This window comes from Eulemur rufifrons, chromosome 7, assembly GCF_041146395.1.
Source record: "Eulemur rufifrons isolate Redbay chromosome 7, OSU_ERuf_1, whole genome shotgun sequence".
Classification (NCBI taxonomy): Eukaryota; Metazoa; Chordata; class Mammalia; order Primates; family Lemuridae; genus Eulemur; species Eulemur rufifrons.
This window is the reverse complement of record NC_090989.1, coordinates 143,863,981-143,884,612: the sequence shown is the minus strand read 5'-3', so window position 1 is coordinate 143,884,612 and position 20,632 is coordinate 143,863,981. Positions and strand designations below refer to the sequence as shown.

Genomic DNA, 20,632 nt, shown 5'->3' with positions numbered 1-20,632 from the left:
AAATCTTTTTATTATAATAATGGCTATTTATTTTGAGGGAAACATTAATAATGTTTGTTTGAAATTATGTTGATGTATGAGTTTAAATTAAGATTTGAATACTGAATTTAGAAAATTAAGCTAAGAAGTTAATTAAGTTAATTAAGATGAGCTGTTTTATTTAATCTTAAAATTAGATTTTTGGAGGCCTTAGCCTTTCTACACAGAAAGGTTAAAGAAAAACAAATTTAGTGAGGAGGTATATTTTTAAAAATTTTTTTAATTTTTGAGATAGAGTCTTGCTCTGTTGCCTGGACTATAGTACAGTGACATCATATCTCATTGCAACCTCAAACTCCTGGGCTCTCTAGATCCTCCTGCCTCAGCCTCCCAAGTAGCTGGGACTACAAGTATGCACCACCATGCCTGGCTGGTTTTTCTATTTTTGGTAGAGATGGGTTCTTGTTCTTGCTCAGGCTGGTCTTGAACTCTTGGCCTCAAGTGATTCTCCTGCCTTGGCTTCCCAAATTACCAGGATTATAGGTGTGAACCACCATGCTCAGCCAATGTTATTAGTTCTCATTCATTCAACATTACTTAACATCTTTCTGTGCACCTGGTACCTGACATAAAAACATAGATAAGGTACAGAGTTTGTAGCCTGAGTTCTTACACATTTTCATAATTAGAAAACTTGTGTGTATGTGCGTGGATGTGGTTGATGGTTGGTAGATGAGCAGGTATGGGAGTGGGGAAGTAAATTTCTCTTTATTTTTGTAAAAAGAGGCCACCAAGTGCTGGTATTAGGTCTTTTATCAGCAGAAGTAATGTATCTAAAGTGGAACTGACTGCATGTTTCTTTAGATTGGGGATGGTACTTGGATTAGCTACTCACAGCTGTGCTGCAACTCTGCTTTCTTTTGTAATCATTCCCTCGTGAACATTGTACTTATCTTGCCTTATATCTTGCTGACTTTTTCCTTTTATGTATCTGATTGATATCTTCCTTACCATTTCAGGGCATTACTTTGCTCTTTCTAAGACAGATTTTAGTTACACAAACCTGACCAACATGACTCAAGAATAGAAAGATGTTGGTATCTTCCTTTCTGGAATGAAAATACCTCATGTCACTACTGTTCCCCCTACCCTGCTAATGAGTGAGCTACATGGGTGGAAGAAATCACAGAGGTCTTCAGGGACAACTGAAAATTTCAAAGGATTTTGCTCTGATAGTAAAAACTTGCAGGCTTGAAAGTTAATTTTTCTTTTTTCTAGGACTGTAGAAGACATTAGGTGTTGCTTTTTTTGTTCTAATTTGACTTGTTGATTTTTGAATTAGATTTTTTATTTTGTAACATTTTTAAGGTTAATCTGATGGTGCTCATTCTATTTAAAATTAGCAATGTATTTCTCATGTACTTACAGTTCCATTATATTTATAGTAGTGATGGTTAGTGTAAAATCATATTAGAAAATTATGGTTTTAAGGCCGGGCGCGGTGGCTCACGCCTGTAATCCTAGCACTCTGGGAGGCCGAGGCGGGTGGATCGCTCAAGGTCAGGAGTTCGAGACCAGCCTGAGCAAGAGCGAGACCCCGTCTCTACTAAAAATAGAAAAAAATTATATGGACAACTAAAAATATATATATAGAAAAATTAGCCGGGCATAGTGGCGCATGCCTGTAGTCCCAGCTATTCGGGAGGCTGAGGCAGGAGGATCGCTTGAGCCCAGGAGTTTGAGGTTGCTGTGAGCTAGGCTGACGCCACGGCACTCACTCTAGCCTGGGCAACAAAGTGAGACTCTGTCTCAAAAAAAAAAAAAAAAAAAGAAAATTATGGTTTTCCCAGAGTTGACCAACTAAATGGAACTTTTCCCCTTATCAGCTTGATATAGTTTCAAAGTTGGTTTCTTTTTTAATTTTAAAATATTAAGGGGGTACAGGTGTTTTTTTATGTGGATACCTTTTATAATGTTTAAGTTGCGGCTTTTAGTGTGTTCATCATGCGAATAGTGTTCATTATACCTGATAGGTTGGTTTTTGGCCCTCCCCTCCTCCTCTAAAGTTGGTTATTCTTATAAGTTTATATTTCCATACTGTGAAATAGCTCCATAATTGTAGCTTTTAACTTAACATTTTTTAACCTTATCATTTTTATAAGATGATTATCAATAGTATTTAAAACTTAAGAAAAAGGTAATTTTTTTTTACATATTGCCATAGTCATTCATTATTCATAGTGCAAAGTTTTACATATTTGCAATCATAGTTTACATGCCATTTTGTTATCTTTTGTACCTTCTGTGGGCATATCAAACTTGCCTCTTTGCTTGCTTTTTATGAGTTTTCTAATGCTGCCATTTATTACGTCATGCTGATTGGCCTTGAGATAATAAAGCTATTGTGAATTTAGGCCATTTTCAGTTTTGTGTTTTGTTTTTACTGTAGATTAAAAAGAAATTGAAATGATCATGTTTATTCATGTAATTTTTTTCTTTTGTTGCATTATGTTCTTAGTTTTATTTTTGTTCACATTCGAATATAGTTAATATGGGTGTTTATTTATTTATTTTTTGGAGATAGGGTCTTGCTCTGTTGCCCAGGCTGGAGTGCAGTGGCATCACTATAGCTCATTGCAACGTCAAACTCCTGGGCTGAAGTGGGCTTCTGGGCTCAGGTGCCTCAGCCTCCCAAATAGCTGGACTATAGGCATGTGCCGCCATGCAAGGCTAATTTTCTTATTTTTTGTACAGATGGGATCTTGCTATGTTGATCAGGCTGGTCTTGAACTTGTGGCCCCATGCTATCCTCCAGCCGTGGCCTCCCAAAGTGCTAAGATTACAGGGGTGAGCCACAGTGCCAGGCTGAGTGTTGTCAGTAGAGTTCATCCTTGGTCAGAAAGACAGCCTAACATCTAAGGCTAATTTAAATTTTTTTCCTTTGGGACTTAATTCTGGTCCCTTCTGTTTTATTATTAGTGGCAGAGTTTAGTTACGTGCCCTAACACATTTGTTTTGATTTCTTTTCTTTTGGTGGAAGAAATATTTAGTAATAATTCCATATACTTAAGAAAGAATCACATACTTGTGCAGTTCAGCAAGATGATTTCCACTACCTCTTAATATGGCTACTCGTCTAGTCAATTGGAAATAGTTAGGAAAAAAAACAAAAACCTTCTCACTAAGTATGCAGGTCTGATGTTGGATTGTATTAGTGTTTGAAATGTGTAATCCCTGACCCACCCTTGTTTTAACCTAAGGCTAAATTCAGCCAGAGGATTTACTTTTGAGTTTTACTTTACCATCTCTTTTGCTAGTATGATTTCTGGTCTTTTTTTTGATATTAGTGATAACATGTATTTCTGTAGTACTTTACAATTTATAGAAACTTTTGTGTCCATTTGATCTTCAAAATGACCCCTGTGACATAGGAATAAATTTAATAAAAGAAATGCAAGGCTTGTACGTTGAAAACAGAAAACATTGTGGAAGAAAATTAAAGAAGACCTATATAATTGGAAAGATACCTTGTGTTCATGTATTGGAGTCTTTATAGTAGTAAGATGGCAGTACTCTCCAAATTGATCTATAGAGTCAATGTAATCTCTATCAAAATCCCAGCTGCCTTTTTTTCTATCTTTTTTTTTTTTTTTTTGCAGAAAGTAATAAACTCATCCTAAAATTTTTATGTAAATACAAGGGATCCAGAATAGCCAAACAATCTTGAAGAAGAACAAAGTTAGAGGACTCAGTTTTCTCAATTTTAAAATTCATTACAAAGCCATGTTAATCAAGATAGTGTGGTACTGGCATAGGAAAGACATGTAGATCAGTGGAATAGAATTTAGTATCTGGGAGTAAACCTTTACTTTTATGATCAGTTGATTTTTGACAAGTGTGGCAAGATAGTTCAATTGGTGAAAAGAACGGTCTTTTCAACAAATGGTGCTGGGACAAATAGATATCCACATGCAAAAGAAGGGAGTTAGATTCCTGCCTCACACCATATACAAAAATTAACTCAAAATGGGTCATAGACCTAAATATAAGTGGTAAAACTCTTAGAAATAAACAAAAACAAATCTTCATGACTTTGGGGTAGGTAATAGTTTTTTAGATATGACACTAAAAGAAGCAACAAAAGAAAAAAATAGATAAATTGGACTTCCTCAAAATAAAAACTTTTGTGCTTCAGAGAACACATTAAGAAAGTATATGTAGAGACAGTATAAGTACCTTCTCTCCGGTCTCTTTACTAATTTTATTTTCCCATTGTTTCCTTTTATAGTGCTATGTAAATAGTGCCTTGCAAATTCTCGGTAGATACTTGTTGAAAAGGGAAAAATTAAAAGTATATGATATATTTTATTTTATAAAAATTTTCTGATTCTAGAACCTCCTTTATATTAATTACATTTAAAAAAATTATATGAGCCAGGTGTGGTGGCATGTGTCTGTAGTCCCATCTACTCAGGGAGGGGCTAAGATGGGAGGATCCCTTGAGCCCAGGAGCTTAAGTACAGCATGGGCAACACAGGGTGACATGCTGTCTCTAAAAAAAGTATATATGTAATAAAAAATTGTATCTTTATTGGTCATTCTGGTATTTCTTTTCCTGTTTTCTACTTTCTTTCAGACTTTTAAGTCTATCCTGTTCTCAGCAGTATGTAATTTTCTTTCTCCCTTCCTTTTGTCCTCTGATTGTATGTCCATACATCTCTGAGATACTTGAAAAGGCATAGGAAAAGAAGACTGTTTGAATGGTACTAGAAAGTGGTTTGCTTCTCAGGGCATATTGAGAATCTTATTGTTGGTAAGAGTCCATCTTTCTAATTTGAGTTCTGCACAGTTGATTAAATAGTATTTTAAAGATTGTGTCAAACATATAAGCCTATTAGTGTTCATTTATAGAATAACATGGTTAGCAAGGAGAGAAGTGCAACCACTGGCACGTCATTTTATGAAGAGAGGAAATGGAAAGATTATCAGTTGTGTTGAGGGTATGAGAAAAGTATATATTCAAAATTATGAGACTTTAAAAAACATTTTTGGTAATTCTTAGGACAACTGAATGTAGAAATAGGATAAGTGATTATACAGGTTCTCACCCTTTATAGGCATTATGCTTTATAAAATATGAGTTTAAGTTAACCATTATAGGTTTGAGCATTCTTCGGAGATTTAGTTTGTGTTTAGCATCTGCCTTTCCTTGTTCTGCCAGGTCCTCCGGTTTTGCCTCATGTATTCTTTTTCATTTTATACTTTGCCTCAGGTTCTGGATGTACCTTTTATCTTTTTTGTAGGTTCTGCTAATGATTTATTCATTTTATGTAATGGTCATATTTAGATATTTGCAAGATTGATGTCTTTTTATTTTTTATAGAGGTGGGTTCTCACTATGTTGCCCAGGCAGTCTGGAACTCCTGGTCTCAAGTGATCCTCCTGCCTTGGCCTCCCAGTGTTGGGATTATAGGTCTGAGCTACTGTGCACCTGGCCAGGGTTGATGTCTTTAACCTAATCATAATCCCTCTCTCCCCCTCTCCATCTCCCTCTCCCTTTTTCCTCTTCTTGGTCCAGAAATTTAGGCCATTCTCTTCCTTGCACCTAATCTTTATTTCTTTTCTTCTTCTTTTTTTATAAACTAATCCTGTGACAGATTATCCATAATCTTTCTTTCTTTTCTTTTTTTTTTTTGAGACAGAATCTCACTCTCTTGCCCGGGCTAGAGTGGCCGGCTAATTTTTGTATGTATATATTTTTAGCTGTCCAGATCATTTCTTTCTATTTTTAGTAGAGACGGGTTCTCGCTCTTGCTCAGGCTGGTCTCGAACTCCCGAGCTCAAACAATCCGCCTGCTTCGGCCTCCCAGAGTGCTAGGATTATAGGCCCATAATCTTTATTTCTAACGTACATGTAACTATTGGTATTCTTCAGGGCTGTGATTACCTTTGCCTTCCTTTTCTTTTTCAAATCAAGATTTTTTTTTAATTAAAAATTCTTTTTGTAAAAATGGGGTTTTGAGCTTTTGCTCTGTTGCCCAGGCCGCCTCGAATTCCTACCCTCAAGCGATCCTTCTGCCTCTGCCTCCCAAAGTTCTGAGATTGCAGGTGTGAGCCACTGTGTTTGGCCAAGATCAAGATTTTTTAGTGCAATTCCTAGTTCTCATGCCTTATGTTCACCTAGTCATACACCCTTCTCAACCAGTTACTTTTTTTCTAACATTTTATTGTAAATATTTTCAAACATCCAGGAAAGTTTAGAGAGTTATACTGTGAATACATGTACTTAACATCTGGATGCCATCTCTCTCTCTCTTTTTTTTTTTTTTTTTTTGATACAGGGTCTCACTCTGTTGCCCAGGCTGAAGTGCAGTAGGGTCATAGTAGCTCACTGCAACCTCAAACTCCTGGGCTCAAGTGATCCTCCTGCCTTAGCCTCCCAAAGTGCTAGAATTACTGGTGTGATCCACCACGCCTGGCCTGGATTCCATCATTTTATCTTTTATTGTTTTTGTTGTTATTGTATTTCATAGTAAGTAGCAGATATCAGTACACTTCAACCTAAATATTTTAGCATGTACATCATTGACACAATAGTTTAGTATTTGTGAACGTGACTTTTTTTCTTTTGAGGTAAAATTTACATAGAACAATGCATACCAATTTTAAGTATACCATTTAATGATCTACCTTCTGTGTCCTTTTAAGCCACTTGTGTTCTGTTACAAAGACTAGCAACCATCGTAAGGCTGCACTCTCAAAACTTGTATACTCATCTAGATTTTCAAAAATAGACTTTTTTTTTTTATTTAAATGGGGGTATTGTGAGGAGGGTTGTTCAGTTTCCTTGTTTTTTTTTTTTTGTTGTTGAGACAGAGTCTCACTCTGTCGCCCTGGGTGGAGTGCAGTGGCATCATTGTAGCTCACTGCAGCCTTCAATTTGTGGGCTCAAGTGATCCTTCCGCCCAGCCTCCTGAGTAGCTGGGACTACAGGCCTGTGAGCCACAATGTCCGCTGATTTTTTTTTCTTTTTGGTAGAGATGGAGTCTCTTGCTCAGGCTAGTCTGAACTCATGAGCTCAAGCAGTCCTCCTACCTTGGCCTCCCAGAGTGCTAGGATTATAGGTGTGAGCCACTGTGCCACGGCATCTGCCTGGCCTCAAAAATAGACTTTGAATACCACAAAGTACCTTAAAAATTTCTCCTTTTTTAAAGAGCTGGGCGTGGTGGCTCCCACCTGTAATCCCAGCTACTTGGGAGCCTAAGGTGGGAGGATCACTTGAGCCCAGTTATAATTGAGCCACTGCACCCCAGCCTGGGTAAGATCCTATTTCTAAAACAACAAAAAAATTTCTCCTTTTTTGTTTTTGTTTTTATTATATAAATATGCTACACAGTAGAATGATTATAGTTAAAGGCATTTTTATTTTTTCCAGATTGCTGCATGCTTTAGCAAAAATTCTTAGCATGACTAATGATACCACACAATGTATGCTGGAGGAAATAACTTGAGGATGTTTTTGTTTAGTTAATAATATGAAATTGTAAAAAAAGGCCAAGATTGCACTTTGGTCAATTTTATAAGCTAAATATGTAAAAGCAATTGTTAATTCAAGACACTTTAAATATTTATGGAGTGCTTTATATTAAGTGCTTGTATTTATCTTGCCTCATTTGAGCCTCACATTAACCATGTCAGATAGGTGGAATAGATAGACGATGAAAGGAGGCTTAGGAAATGGTAAGGACAATGCCGCAGGTGGTGGTGCAATCCGTTGAACTCAGGGGCTCCCACTTTAAATTTTGTCCAGTGGCAACAACTGCAGTCACTTTAAGTCACTAGTTAAGGTGCCATTCCAGATACTGGATTTGTTTATGAATAACTACCAAATGTTTAATTGTGCACACTAGCATTAACTGTAATGGCAGATAGGATGCAAAGACATACCATGACAATATGACAGTATTTAGAGTTCTCCATGATGCAATACTTAGATATAAAGGAACTGAATCTGTCAGGATCCAGTTGGGCACAGAACTCTCTAAGTGTCCTATATTTAGAATGTGACATGCTGATACTACATGTACATTCTGTTCTTACAAAAGTAAGCAGTGTCATGATTGAAGTACCACTTTTAATGTGGCAAAATGCCTATTGTTTCAGACATGTATTATATGAGAAATTCATTGGAGAAGAGAAAACTTTAGTGATGTATCTATTTTGGAAGGCTTATATTCTACAACATCGTGAAGGTACTTCCCTTCTTTCCCTTAAGTAGACAAATACTTAATGACAAAACCATCTGGAGAAAATCAGCTTGACACTTTCTGGGTAAAGGACTTGACAAAAATGCAGGCATTTGTTCTTATGAATTGATGTAAAGGTTTAGCTCTTGAAGTTGTTTGATACCACTAAGGAAAATTTGGAAGAGATTAACATGGCTCCTGAAGAAAAGTGTTTTTGAGGAAACCTCATTGGGATAGAAATGTACTGAAAATCCTTTAGGCTTAGAAAGGACATAATCTATTTAATGTTGCCTTTGAGTCTATATCCTTATTTTTGTCATTTTGTTGAGAAGTAGTTTTCCATTGGCTATGGTAGGAATCTTATTTCTTTTAAGGTTTCCTCCATCACTGGTACAGAATGGTGTGGAGTTCCTGGAAGATAGATCACACAGGAACTTTAAATCTTTAATTTTTCTAATATTGTTAAGGATGCCTGCCTACAGAGTACAAATAATATAATTCTTTCAAAAGTACTAGATTGTTCTTTGAAATGGGTAATGGCTGACCTGCCTCATGTGCAGCAGAAAAGGTGATAGGACCTGGCCAGTCACGTGAACACCTAGATGCCCTCTGTATAATACATAGGACAGGAAGGTCGAGGAAGATGGACAGAAAGTTGTACCCATTTTCTGCTTATCCTGTGCCTCTGTCCCTTTCCTGTCATCTTTTTCTCAGGTTTGCCTAGTCGGGAGCTTATTAAAATATTCTTTAAGAAAGAATAATTTTTTACGTAGATTTGTCAGCCAGGAGTACCCTGGTGCTCTAAGGTGTAGACAGTGTTAGTGGAGAAAGAAGGAAAATGGATTATGGGGAAAGAGGAGAAAGATGAGTAAGAAGTACATTCAAAAGCGTGTCCTGGACAGTGGTTTCAGATAGTGTGTCTCAGTTGTGTAGCATATTGTGCCTAATTTGGTATGATCCATTTAGGGACCAGTTTATTCTTTGAGCTTTGGATCAGAATGTTTTTATCAATGCTATTGAAATTTTAGAGACTAGAAGAAGAAAAAATGCATCCCGAATCCTATCCTCCTAACAAAAACGTTGTTAAACTACCGATACATTTCCTGCCAAATCTATTTTTTTCTTCTGTAATTATTTTTATATATCTGGAGTTAGAAAATGCCTACATTTTTGTCTCTTGCTTCTGTGAAATGTCTTTCAGTGTGTTCTTGGAAAACTGGCTGAAGGACAAATATTGGATGATACCACAATGTATCAGCTAAATTGTCACTCTAGTCTAAAAAGTAACTTTGAATTGCATGTTGCTTTTTTCCCTTAGTAGGTGACTAATAGTTGTATATACCATTGCTATTAATTAAGTGAATGATATTTTAAATTATGCTGAAGCTGAATTAGAGACTTCTGAGAAACTGCTCTGTACTTTTCAGAAATTGTCCTGATTTGTGATTGGGATTTATCAGCTGCTGCTTTCAGATGTACATTTTTGTTTGTTTCCATTTAAGTAAGTTCTTTTCTTAATGATCATATCCAGATTTATTTTCTATGGTGAAGTAGTAAACCATCATCAGTCTTTATTCTTGTTGACAGATGTAACGGTCTAGCTCTGGGGAATGAGAAATGGTGTTAGATAAGATGAGAATGGCTTAATTTTCACTGGAGAAAATTTTTTTTTTGGTGGAAGTGGTTCTGCTTTATTTTGCCTAAATCAAGTAAATTCCAGTACATTAAAATCACTTATAGTTTTAATATAGCCAATTCTGTTAGGGCAGACTTACTTGAGAATTCCTTTGTGACTCATACTACATAGGAATTTTGCCAGTTTATTTTGTTAAAACTAGGAAATTTTTTTTTGTTTTAAGTTACTGGATATTTAGCTAAATAAACTATAATTCTCAGCAATGTGTGTAGAAGATAGGGAGGTCATGCAATTTCAGATTCATTCACTCATGGGGGAATTTTTAATCTCAAATTCTATGTGTTAGAAAGGTTAGATGGTCTTAATCTTCCATATTATTTAATTCTGGCAGATGAGTTTTTCTTCTCTCTCTGTCTCTTTCTCTCTCTCTCTCCTTTTTTTAAAAATTGAGACAGGGTCTTGCTTTGTTGCCTGGGCTAGAGTGCAGTGGTACCATCATATTGTAACTCACTTCAACTTCAAACTCCAGGACTCAAGTGATCCTCCTGCCTCGGCCTCCCAAAGTGATAGGATTACAGGCATAAGCCAGCCTGCCTGGCCTCTTCTCTCTTCAGTAAAAATAGTTCTACTTAATAATAGATTCATAGATACATTCTTATTTAAAAAATATATTTATTTTTTATTTATTGGGCAGCCCCCTGTACCAGAGTAGGTCCAGAGTGACTCCCCTGTAGATATATTCTTAATCATTCCGCTGTATCAGTTTTGTTCATCAGTGTATATTCAGCACCTCCTTTTGTACCTGGCAGTAGCAGGCACTCAGCTGTTAGTTACATGGACAGTGTTGGTTATTGTTACTTGCAGAATAAGAAATTTTCATTTTTTTTTTTGTGGTCATGGTTTAATTGGAATTGTTTCTTAAGTTTCACTAAAAAGCAAAGTTACTTTTGTAACTTTAAGGCTCAATGTTAAAACCTCTTGAACAGGTTCTTCCAAAACTTTAGGCTGAATGACTTCTCTGAAATGTCTTTCACTCTGGGATGGAAATAGATTTTAGAAATAGCTGTAGCAAGTTTAAACTGTTACATAGAAATTGCTGACTGCAGTTTTCCGAAGCTAATGTTATAATACACTGTCCTAAGTTGCTGTGGGTAACAGTGAAAAGAGTTCGGAGGTTTAGTAATTAGTATAAATTTAACTATTCTAACATATACTGGAATAATTTGGTAGTGGGAAAAAGCATTTGGTGACTAATTTCTCCTTTAAAAATGAATTTATAAGGATGGCTGTGGTGGCTCATGCCTGTAATCCCAGCACTTTGGGAGGCTGAGGTGGGAGAATTGCTTGAGGCAGGCCTGGGCAAACAGGCCTGGGCGACATAGTGAGACCCTATCTCTACAAAAAAATAAAACATAGCTGGTGTGACAGTGCACACTTTTAGTCTTAGCTACTCTGGACCTTGAGGCAGAAGGCTTGCTTGAGCCCAGGAGGTCAAGGCTGCAGTGAGCTATGATTGCTCCACTGCACTCTAGCCTGGGTGATGGAGCGAGACCCTGTCTCTAAAAGGAAAAAAATTTATTTATGTACGTGCACATGCACACACACATGCACACACATATACATATATGAGCATTAAAACCACACACGAGGAAATATCCTAAATTATTCTCTTTCTGTTTATTTCAGGGCTGTAAACAGTGAAAGCACTTTCAGAGGTAAACGACTATTAAGAACACAAGATGGGGACTCCTGGTTCTGGAAGGAAAAGAACACCTGTGAAAGACCGATTTTCTGCAGAAGATGAAGCTTTGAGTAACATTGCCAGAGAGGTATGTCTGGTAAACCCCCTATCAATGCTGACTTGCACAGATAGGAGCCTTGTAAAAATGCTGATATGACAGAGATACAGATATTCATTCATTGAGCTGGTTTCAGAATGTTTACTATGAGCAAGATGTTATGGCTGGCCTCTAAAATACTATATTAGAGTAAAAAATACTTGAATATTATCAAATGAAATAGACTATAGAGATGAATCTCTAGCTAAAACATTTGGGACAACAGAATTGTAATTCAGAGCATACACACAGACTGGGGTGGTCTTTGATATGTCCAAAGAACAAAGAAAAGGTTGGGGGTTTTATTAGAAAGAGAAATGTTATATATTGTTTTGGAAAAAAAGTCATTGGCACTTAGTGAAGTTTTCAGGGGGTGGCGTGCTCTGATTAGTGAGTGACAGCAGGAGGTAAAACTAGTCTTAGAGTTACTGCAGTTCATTTCTGCAACTACTAGGTAAACCTGGTCTTAAGGTTATAGCAGGTCATTTTGGCACTGGCTTGGGAGATAATCCGTGGGCAGGTGCTTTTGCTCCAGTCACTTTTCTTTTCCTCCCCTGTCTTGACTATAACTTAATTGGATATGACAAGATAATTTCAATTCATATAATCAATTTTCACAGTATCCAACTCATCTAAAATTAATTTTTCATTGTATTTTTGTTGGTGTTTTTAGTTCCAGGGACTTGTCCTAATGTATTGAAATTTATAATTAATCTTCAGAATTTAAACTTCGGGTAATTAGAATGTTGAAGATAGAATAACTATATTATAGAAATGCTCATTGGGCATTAATATGTTAATATGTTCCAGGAGGTGCTGTATAAATGTTGACAGAAACAGTCCTTATTTGGTGTTCATTCAGATTCAGTGGCTTAGCTGTTTTTTGAAACATTGCAGTGGAATTTTTATGTTTAATTTTTTAAGCTAGTAATAGAGGTTCTGGGGCATTTTTTTTTTTTTTCAGTTTTTTGACAACTCAAGAAAAAAAAAGGGAAGGGGTGTCACCTGTTGAATCACTGGCAACATTTCCTGTTGTATATTGGAAATTTAAGATAACTCCCAGCTGGGATTTCTTAGTGGAGTGCTAACTTTGTTTCTGACTCTGTCTGCAGCTGCAGACTGACCATAAACTAATCTGGTATGAGAATTGCTTAGAGCATCATTAAATTATATTCTTTTGGTGAGAATGATTCCCTTATCACTTCCTCTTTGTTATTCTTAGTAAGTAGCTCATTTAGGACATATTACACAGTCTTCTTTTGCTCCAGCTCATTGTTATGTTTTTCCTTTTCAAAGCTACTCAGTTAGCTTTTGCAGTAGAAGTAAAATCCTAAAAGAGGGTATTTAAAGCAAAGAAAAGTTTTATCTAAAAACTTATAACAAAGTTGTTAAATTACTTTAACAAAATTACTTTAGAAATCAATGAGATGTTTTTAGATAAAAAGATAAAAGGTACGTAAACATGAAAAAGTAGATAGCACCTTTCAGTGATCTTAAATGTTTGCATAAATGAAGCATTTTGGAAGGCACGTAGCTTTAGTTGAAAATTAAAATGACTCCAAATGTTTATTTCCAAAATTGGAGAGGTTTACACAGATTTCTGTAAGGGAAGAAAATGTCAGTATCTTCTGGGCTCCTTTTTTTTTTCTAGACAGGGTCTTGCCATGTCACTCAGGCTAGAGTGCAGTGATGTGATCATAGCTCACTGCAACCTCAAACTCCTGGGCTCAAGCCATCCTCCTGCCTCAGCCTCCCGAACAGCTAGGACTACAGGTGTGTGCCACCACGCCTGGCTAATCCTTCTATTTTTTGTAGAGACTGGGTCTCAAATTCCTGGCCTTAAGTAATCCTCCCGCCTTGGCCTCCCAAAGTGCTAGGATTATAGGCGTGAGCCACCTCACTGGCCTCTTCTAGGCTCCTTTAGTACTGTCATTAAGCATTTGAACTTTTTTTTCTTTAAAGATGTGGAGTCTTGCTATAGTGTGCAGGTTGGATTGCTATTCACAGTCACGACCCCACTACTGATCAGCATGGGAGTTTTGACCTGCTCCATTTCCGACCTGGGCCAGTTCACCCCTCCTTAGGCAACTGTCTGGTCCTCCACTTCTGGAAGGTCACCATATTTATTCCAAACTTAGTGTTGACACTTGATGGACACAGTGGACTATAGCCCAGAGCTCCTGGGCTCAAGCATCGAGCAGTCCTACCTCAGCCTCTCGAGTAGCTGAGACTACAGGGCTGTGCTACTTAACTGCGCCTGGCTTGTTTTTTTCTACATGTGATGCTTCCTTTAAAAAATTGGGTAGGATTCTAACATCTAACGCTTGTTGAGTTTGCTTACTATGTGGCAAACACTATTCTAAGCATCATACATGCATTAATTCATTTAATCTTCATAAAATTCTGAGACTGATTTTATTATCATCTCCATTTAACACATGAGGAAATCATTGCACAGAAAAGTTAAGTAACTTCCCGAAGGTTACCTAGCTAGAAAATAGTAGAGCTTGGACTCAAGCACATGAAGTTTGTCTCCAGAGTCTGTACATTTACCCACTTACTATGCTATGTTATTTCTCAATCAATCTTCTTTACCTACCCTATTAGTAGCTTGTTTTTCAGTAACTTTTCATGACTTTGAAAGCAATTTCACATCTTGATTCTCATAAAAATCTTGAGCTTGGTAGGATAGATATTGTTATTAGCCTTATGTACAGCTGAGGAAACAGATGAAGCTGAGTGATAACTGTCTAAAAGTGAAAACTCTCTAAAAGTTATCAGAATCAGGGCTCAAATTCAGCTATTGTTCATTCTGCTCTACCATACTGCTTCCAGGAAAGGTGGGCTTTGGAGACTTAAAAGCATAGCTTTGAATTCTGGTTTTACTAGTTGTTAGTTGAATAATTTTGTTAAGTAACTTTTCTAGACTTCTCTAGGTTTCCTCATCTGTAAAATGGGAATAATACTGTCTTCCTGTCTCACAGAGCTGTTATGATGATTAAAGGAGATAAAGCATGTGAACCTAAGCACGGTATTAGACATTGAAGCAGGCTGTTTTGTTGCTTATTAAAATGTAGAAATAGACTCTTTTTGTAAAAGAAATTTATTAAGGTAGATGTTCTAAAACAGGACCAGTCATTGGAATCTCCCAGGGAGCTTTATCGATATACAGATTCCAAAGTCATACTCCATACTTGCCAAATCTGAATCCCTGGGGGTTGAGCTTAGAAATCTGTATTTAAATAAACACACACATGCACACACACACACACACACACACACACGCTCTCACTTTTACACTCCTTCCTATGGGATTCTGATGGCCAGTCAGATTTGGAAACCATGAACCAAAGTACATAGATGATCCTATCCTGAGTGGTCAGTTTTTTAATACTTGCAGAGACTTTTCCTCTCTGTATGTTATTATTTTGCTATGAAATACCCGAGTTTAATTCAGTTATTATATTAGAACTTATAAGAAAAGTTATTACTATAAAAGGATATAAAAAGCCAATATTTCCAGTTTTTATTTCTGTCTTCAGAATAAAAGACATATGCATATGCCAACTGTAGTAACAGAGTCAAGGCTCAAATTTAACCTGAAACACGAGAGAGCCAGTTTTCTTAAGATTCAAGACTTTATTTGTACGGGTACATGATGTGTGATTTAGTGGTTTTAAAACTTGAGAGGAAATATGTTTCGCAGCTTTAATAGTTGTTTGATATGTTCCTTGTGATTCTTTCTCTTTCCTTTAAGGTTTTCATAGCCGTTCATGCACTGGATGGTTGGCATTCACATATAGTCCCTAATCCTTATTTTCTCCAGTGAGATCATCCCGTTCACAAAAAATCATTGCCTTAAGTTAGAAACAAACAAAAACTAACAAACTCCTACAATAATAAAAATGACAAATAGCTTGATATTTTTTAAGTTAAATTTTAAGAGTTTATCTTTCCTCATTTTAAATTGTTTTGTTTTTTTGATGTGGAAAGGGAATGCCATAAATCAAGAAAAATAGGCTCTTTTTCTTCTTACTTAATATGTGTTGTGGTTTCCATGCTTCTCAGTTGGCCAGAAAGCAGGCAACCAAAGTGAGCAAGGACGAAAAGAAACAAAGGGCATAAATAAATCCCACAAACTGAATAATTTACATACTAAGATATGAAATTGAGTACATTTTAAAAATTATAGTAAACTGCACATAATGTAAAATTTACCATGTTAACCATTAAGTGTACTGTTCTGTGGCATTAAGTACATTTACATTGTTGTGCAATAGTCGCCACCATCCGTCTCCAGAATGCTTTTCATCTTGCAAAACCTGAGTGCATTTTTAAAAGATGTTGAAATGTTTGAAGACTGTTTCGTGAAGGCAGGAATGTGGGTGGAGTTAGAAGTCCTGTCATGTCTGTAATAGGCCTGTTGTTGTTTTGCTCTGGGAGCTTTGGCTGTTTATAGCTCTTGGAAGAGCTCAAAGGAGCAGTTGTCAGAAGGGGTCACCAGCAAGTCCCATAAGGTATCAGAAGACCAATCAGAATGCTTACCTTTCACTTGTGTTTGGCTTTGATTGTTTCACAGGTTTGTGGGAAATGCAACTGGAGAGTTGACTTTTAGTGAAAGTCACATATCTGGTGTATCAAATCGGAGGCCTTAGGCAGCTAGGTTTTCAAAAGGAGAAACATGAGGGTAGAATGAAAGCCAGTTATGCTGTCTTGCAACAGTCAGTTTGGTGAGTGCTATGGTGAATGTTTCCTTTGAGAAAAAATTGAAGCCTCTTGAAGGGTTTACAATAGTCTTTTTAAGGCACCACTGAAGCCTAGATTATTGCTACTTTCTTTGTTTTGGAGCTGAAATGATGAAGAAAACATGTTTTATCACATTTCTTTAAATGGAAGTCATCAGAATGTTGCTTATTTTTGGAACTGATTATCTGAGATTCCTTCTGGCTCTAAAATTCTGTGATTTCTTTCAAGGTCCAGGACCCAAAGAAAATTGATGTTCATATGCATAGTTCTCTCAAATCCAAAGAATGAATGTCAGACATAGAAACTGATTATCTTTTATAAGAATTGGAGTCTAGTAAAGAAAATACCCAGAGATTTTTATGTTGAGCAGAATTTACATGTAAACATATTTGATGTACAAACCTGTTTGTAATAATAAGGAAGAAAGGAAGCTCCATGGCTGTTTACATTTGTGGCTGCTAGAACATTTGGATTTCTTTTTAAATGTACAATTCAGTGGCATTAATTACATTCACAATGTTGTGCAACCATCGCGACTGCCAATTTGCAAAACCTCTCATTACCCCAGACAGAATCTCTGTAACCTTTAAGCAGTAATTCCCCATTATCTGCTCTCTCAGCCCCTGGTAACCTCTAACCTACTTTATGTCCCTGAATTTGCCTATTCTAGATATTTCATGTAAATGGAATTATGCAATATTTGTCCTTTTGTGTGTGGCTGTTTCACGTTTTCAAGATTCATCCATGTTCGGCCGGGCGCGGTGGCTCACGCCTGTAATCCTAGCACTCTGGGAGGCCGAGGCGGGTGGATCGCTCGAGGTCAGGAGTTCGAGACCAGCCTGAGCAAGAGCGAGACCCCGTCTCTACTAAAAATAGAAAGAAATTATATGGACAACTAAAATATATATATACAAAAAATTAGCCGGGCATGGTGGCGCATGCCTGTAGTCCCAGCTACTCGGGAGGCTGAGACAGGAGGATCGCTTAAGCCCAGGAGTTTGAGGTTGCTGTGAGCTAGACTGACGCCACGGCACTCACTCTAGCCCGGGCAACAGAGCGAGACTCTGTCTCAAAAAAAAAAAAAAAAAAAAAAAAAAGATTCATCCATGTTGTAGCATGTATCAGAACTTCATTCCTTTTCTTTTTTTACCTTTTAAATAACTTCATTCTCTTTTTATGGTATAATAATATTCCTATATATGTGTATATATATGACTTTTTGTTTATACATTCATCTGTTGATGCATACTTGGTTAGATTTCATTTTGTTGCCTAAGGAGGTAATAGCTGTTCTAGGTGTCTAGGAGTAAGAACCAGTTTGTGGCTTTTGATTATGGACTAACAGCCTGAGGAGAAGGATACAAAGGGAAAGAATTGTGCTTAGTTTAAAAGATACTTTCCAGTGTTATTGCTTTTTGGAATTATAATGATAATAACTTGAATTGCTATGGAGACTACTCTGAGAAAAACAAACAAATAAAAAAAAACTTGAAAGAGCTAATGGTCTACTCACAGTAATTTCACTACTTTGAGTAATTCATTCATTTTCAGACCATGATAAATTAAGGATAAAAACCTTTTGGTAAGGATAACAGCTTTAAAAAATGCAAAGAATTGCTATAATCAGCAATAATTATGGGCATTAGTACCACCTTTCATTTAAGAATATAGTTCCTTTTTAAAAAAACATACATGTTTTAATGCCATTCATTCAGTAAATAATGAGCACTTACTCTCTGCAGGTACTGTGTTACATATGAGGCCACGAAGTGGACAAGATTAACATGGTCATTGCCTTTATGGAGCTTAGATTCTTAAGGGGAAAATAGACAGTAAACAAATAATTACACAGTGAACTAGTTCCTCAATTTTCAGATACATTTAATGTGGTAATTTCTTTTTGTCTTGAAAATTATAATTGTCTATATATGTCACAATCACTGGTGATTTAGGAAATATAGTAATGTATAATATTTATTTATAGCTGTGTTAAGTGTTTTGAGGGAACGGTAAATGGTTTTATTAAAGAATGTGTGATGTGGGGACTTGAAATGTTTGGGGGCTTTGGGAAGACTTCCTTGGGGAAGCGCCCTTTCACCTGAATTCAAAAGTATGAGTGGAATTACTTAAGGGAAAGGGAGTTGTCAGGCGTGGAGAAGAGCTTTCCAGTCAGATGGAAGCACATAGGACAAGCTCTTGAGGTTGAAGGAGTATGGAGAATTCAAGGAATAACAACAACAGCTGACATTTAGTGAGCTCTTACTATGTTCTAAGTAAGAATCCAAGGCACGGAGAAGTGAAGTAACTTGCCCATGATCCCCTACCTAGGAAGGGGTAGAGCTGAGATTTGCACTTAGGCTCCTGCGCTCTTAACTGTGGTACTTCTGTAACATGACTGTAACAGCAAGTTACAGCAAAGCGGGGAATAGCCGAGAGTTAGTCAGGAGCCAGGTCATGTAGGTCAAAAGTAATCAACCAAGGGAGTGATTTTGTCCCCAAGGGGACATTTGGCAATGTATGGAGACCTTTTTGCCCGTCACAATGCAGGAGGATAGAGGGTGGGGTGGAGGATGTGCTACTGGCATTTGTGGGTAGAGACCAGGGATGCTGGCAGACATCCTACATTGTACAGTACGGCCCCCACAATAAAAAATGGTCTGGCCCAAATGTCAGTAGAGCTAAGACTGAGAACCCTGACTCTTATAGACCTTATTTAGGATTTTGATCTGTGTCCTAAAAGCAATGGAAAAACATTGAAGAGTTTTGTGTAGGGGTATGGCATGATCAGATTAGTGCTTTAAAAGGCTAAGGGTATGACACAATCAGATTATTGCTTTAAAAGGCTGATTTTACTGTAGGTTGAAGATTATATCAGTGGGAGTTATTTGTGGATGCAAGGAGATATGTCATGTGACTTGCAGAGATGGTGGTGGTCAGGGTAAGAGTGATGACAGTGAAGATGGTGAGAGGTGGTTGGAATGGAGAGGTAAGTAGTAGATGGTCAATGAGTGGCTGTAGTATGGTGGCAGAGAGGGGAAGTTTTAGTTTGTGCGTGTGGATGGGGCTGGTAGGGAACATTCAAGTAGGGAGGGAAGACCGTGAGTTTATATTAGCAAGTGTTGTATTTAAGGTGCCTGTGAGACATCTAAGTGGAGATTTTGAAGAGGCATTTTGGGAATGTAGATTGAGAACTCAAAGGAGAGGTCTGGGCTGTAGATAAACATTTGAGACTTGTGAGCACGTAGACAGTAATTGAAATCATGAATGTGGTTGAGATCATCTAGGGAGAAAGTGTAGAGATTAAGATGATCACTCCTCTGACTGAGCCCTAAAGTGCTCTAGGATTTCAAGGTCATGTCTAGAGATTTTCCTAATTCTGACACTCTTTTTGATTATCTTATGTATTTGGTTCAGATTGTTCTGTGCAAATTGGATTTGTCTGAAAAAAATAACTCTACGGGAAACAGAATTTACTCCTAATTAAAGCACTTCTAAGTGTTCTCAGTGGTGGTACACAAAAATTCATAAAAGATTGTGAAATTCGAGTTATTTTTTCAATTATGAAAAGTGAATGTTCTTTTTTCCATTTCTACCCAGTTAAAAAAAATTGAAATTCTCCCCCTTTGTACTGATTGTTGTTATTAGACAAATCCTTTGAAAGAACAAATTTAAGTTGTGGTTTTAGTTACTTAGGATTCCTTCAAGTGGCATTAGTGCATGAATTCAGCCAGTTCCCTTTGAGTGTAGACCTTTCTCCCTGTTTTCCCTGTTTACCCAGTGGAACCAAGGGAAAAGAAGAAGGTGGGGAATGTGATTAGGGTAGCACTCTCCTTATACTTACCCTCTATCCTTATGTACAGCCTGGCCCTGGTCATTACTCTCAGTATCTTACTGTCTCTTGGTTTGTTCCTCTAACTGGAATTAAGGGAGGATTAATAAGCCCTAAAACTCGTTTTGTCTTAGTGTGACTGAAAAATACTTGTTATATCTTCGACTGTCATAATCTTTGCCATTCCTGTGACTTACAGGGATTTGGAGAAAAAAATTCAGGTAGCATAATACCATTAACTTAAATGCGAAAACATTACTAGCAGTACCCCTTGACCCCTCAAAAGTATTTTTACTAGAATTTTGATTCATATTTCCCCCGTTGGTCAGATATGTCATTGCAGATCCAAAGTTTTACT

General features: G+C 37.0%; 1 protein-coding gene across 11 annotated transcripts in view; it reads left to right on the top strand.

Annotated features, from left to right (window-relative positions):
• Positions 1 to 20,632, top strand: part of LRRFIP2 (LRR binding FLII interacting protein 2) — a 115,224-nt gene that overhangs the window by 15,142 nt on the left and 79,450 nt on the right. For all 11 annotated transcript variants that reach the window (XM_069475519.1, XM_069475517.1, XM_069475514.1 and 8 more), the window contains exon 3: positions 11,548 to 11,690. In XM_069475519.1, coding sequence (XP_069331620.1) covers positions 11,601 to 11,690 — 90 coding nt within the window. In that variant the 5' untranslated portion in view covers positions 11,548 to 11,600. The remainder of the gene's footprint in view (positions 1 to 11,547; positions 11,691 to 20,632) is intronic.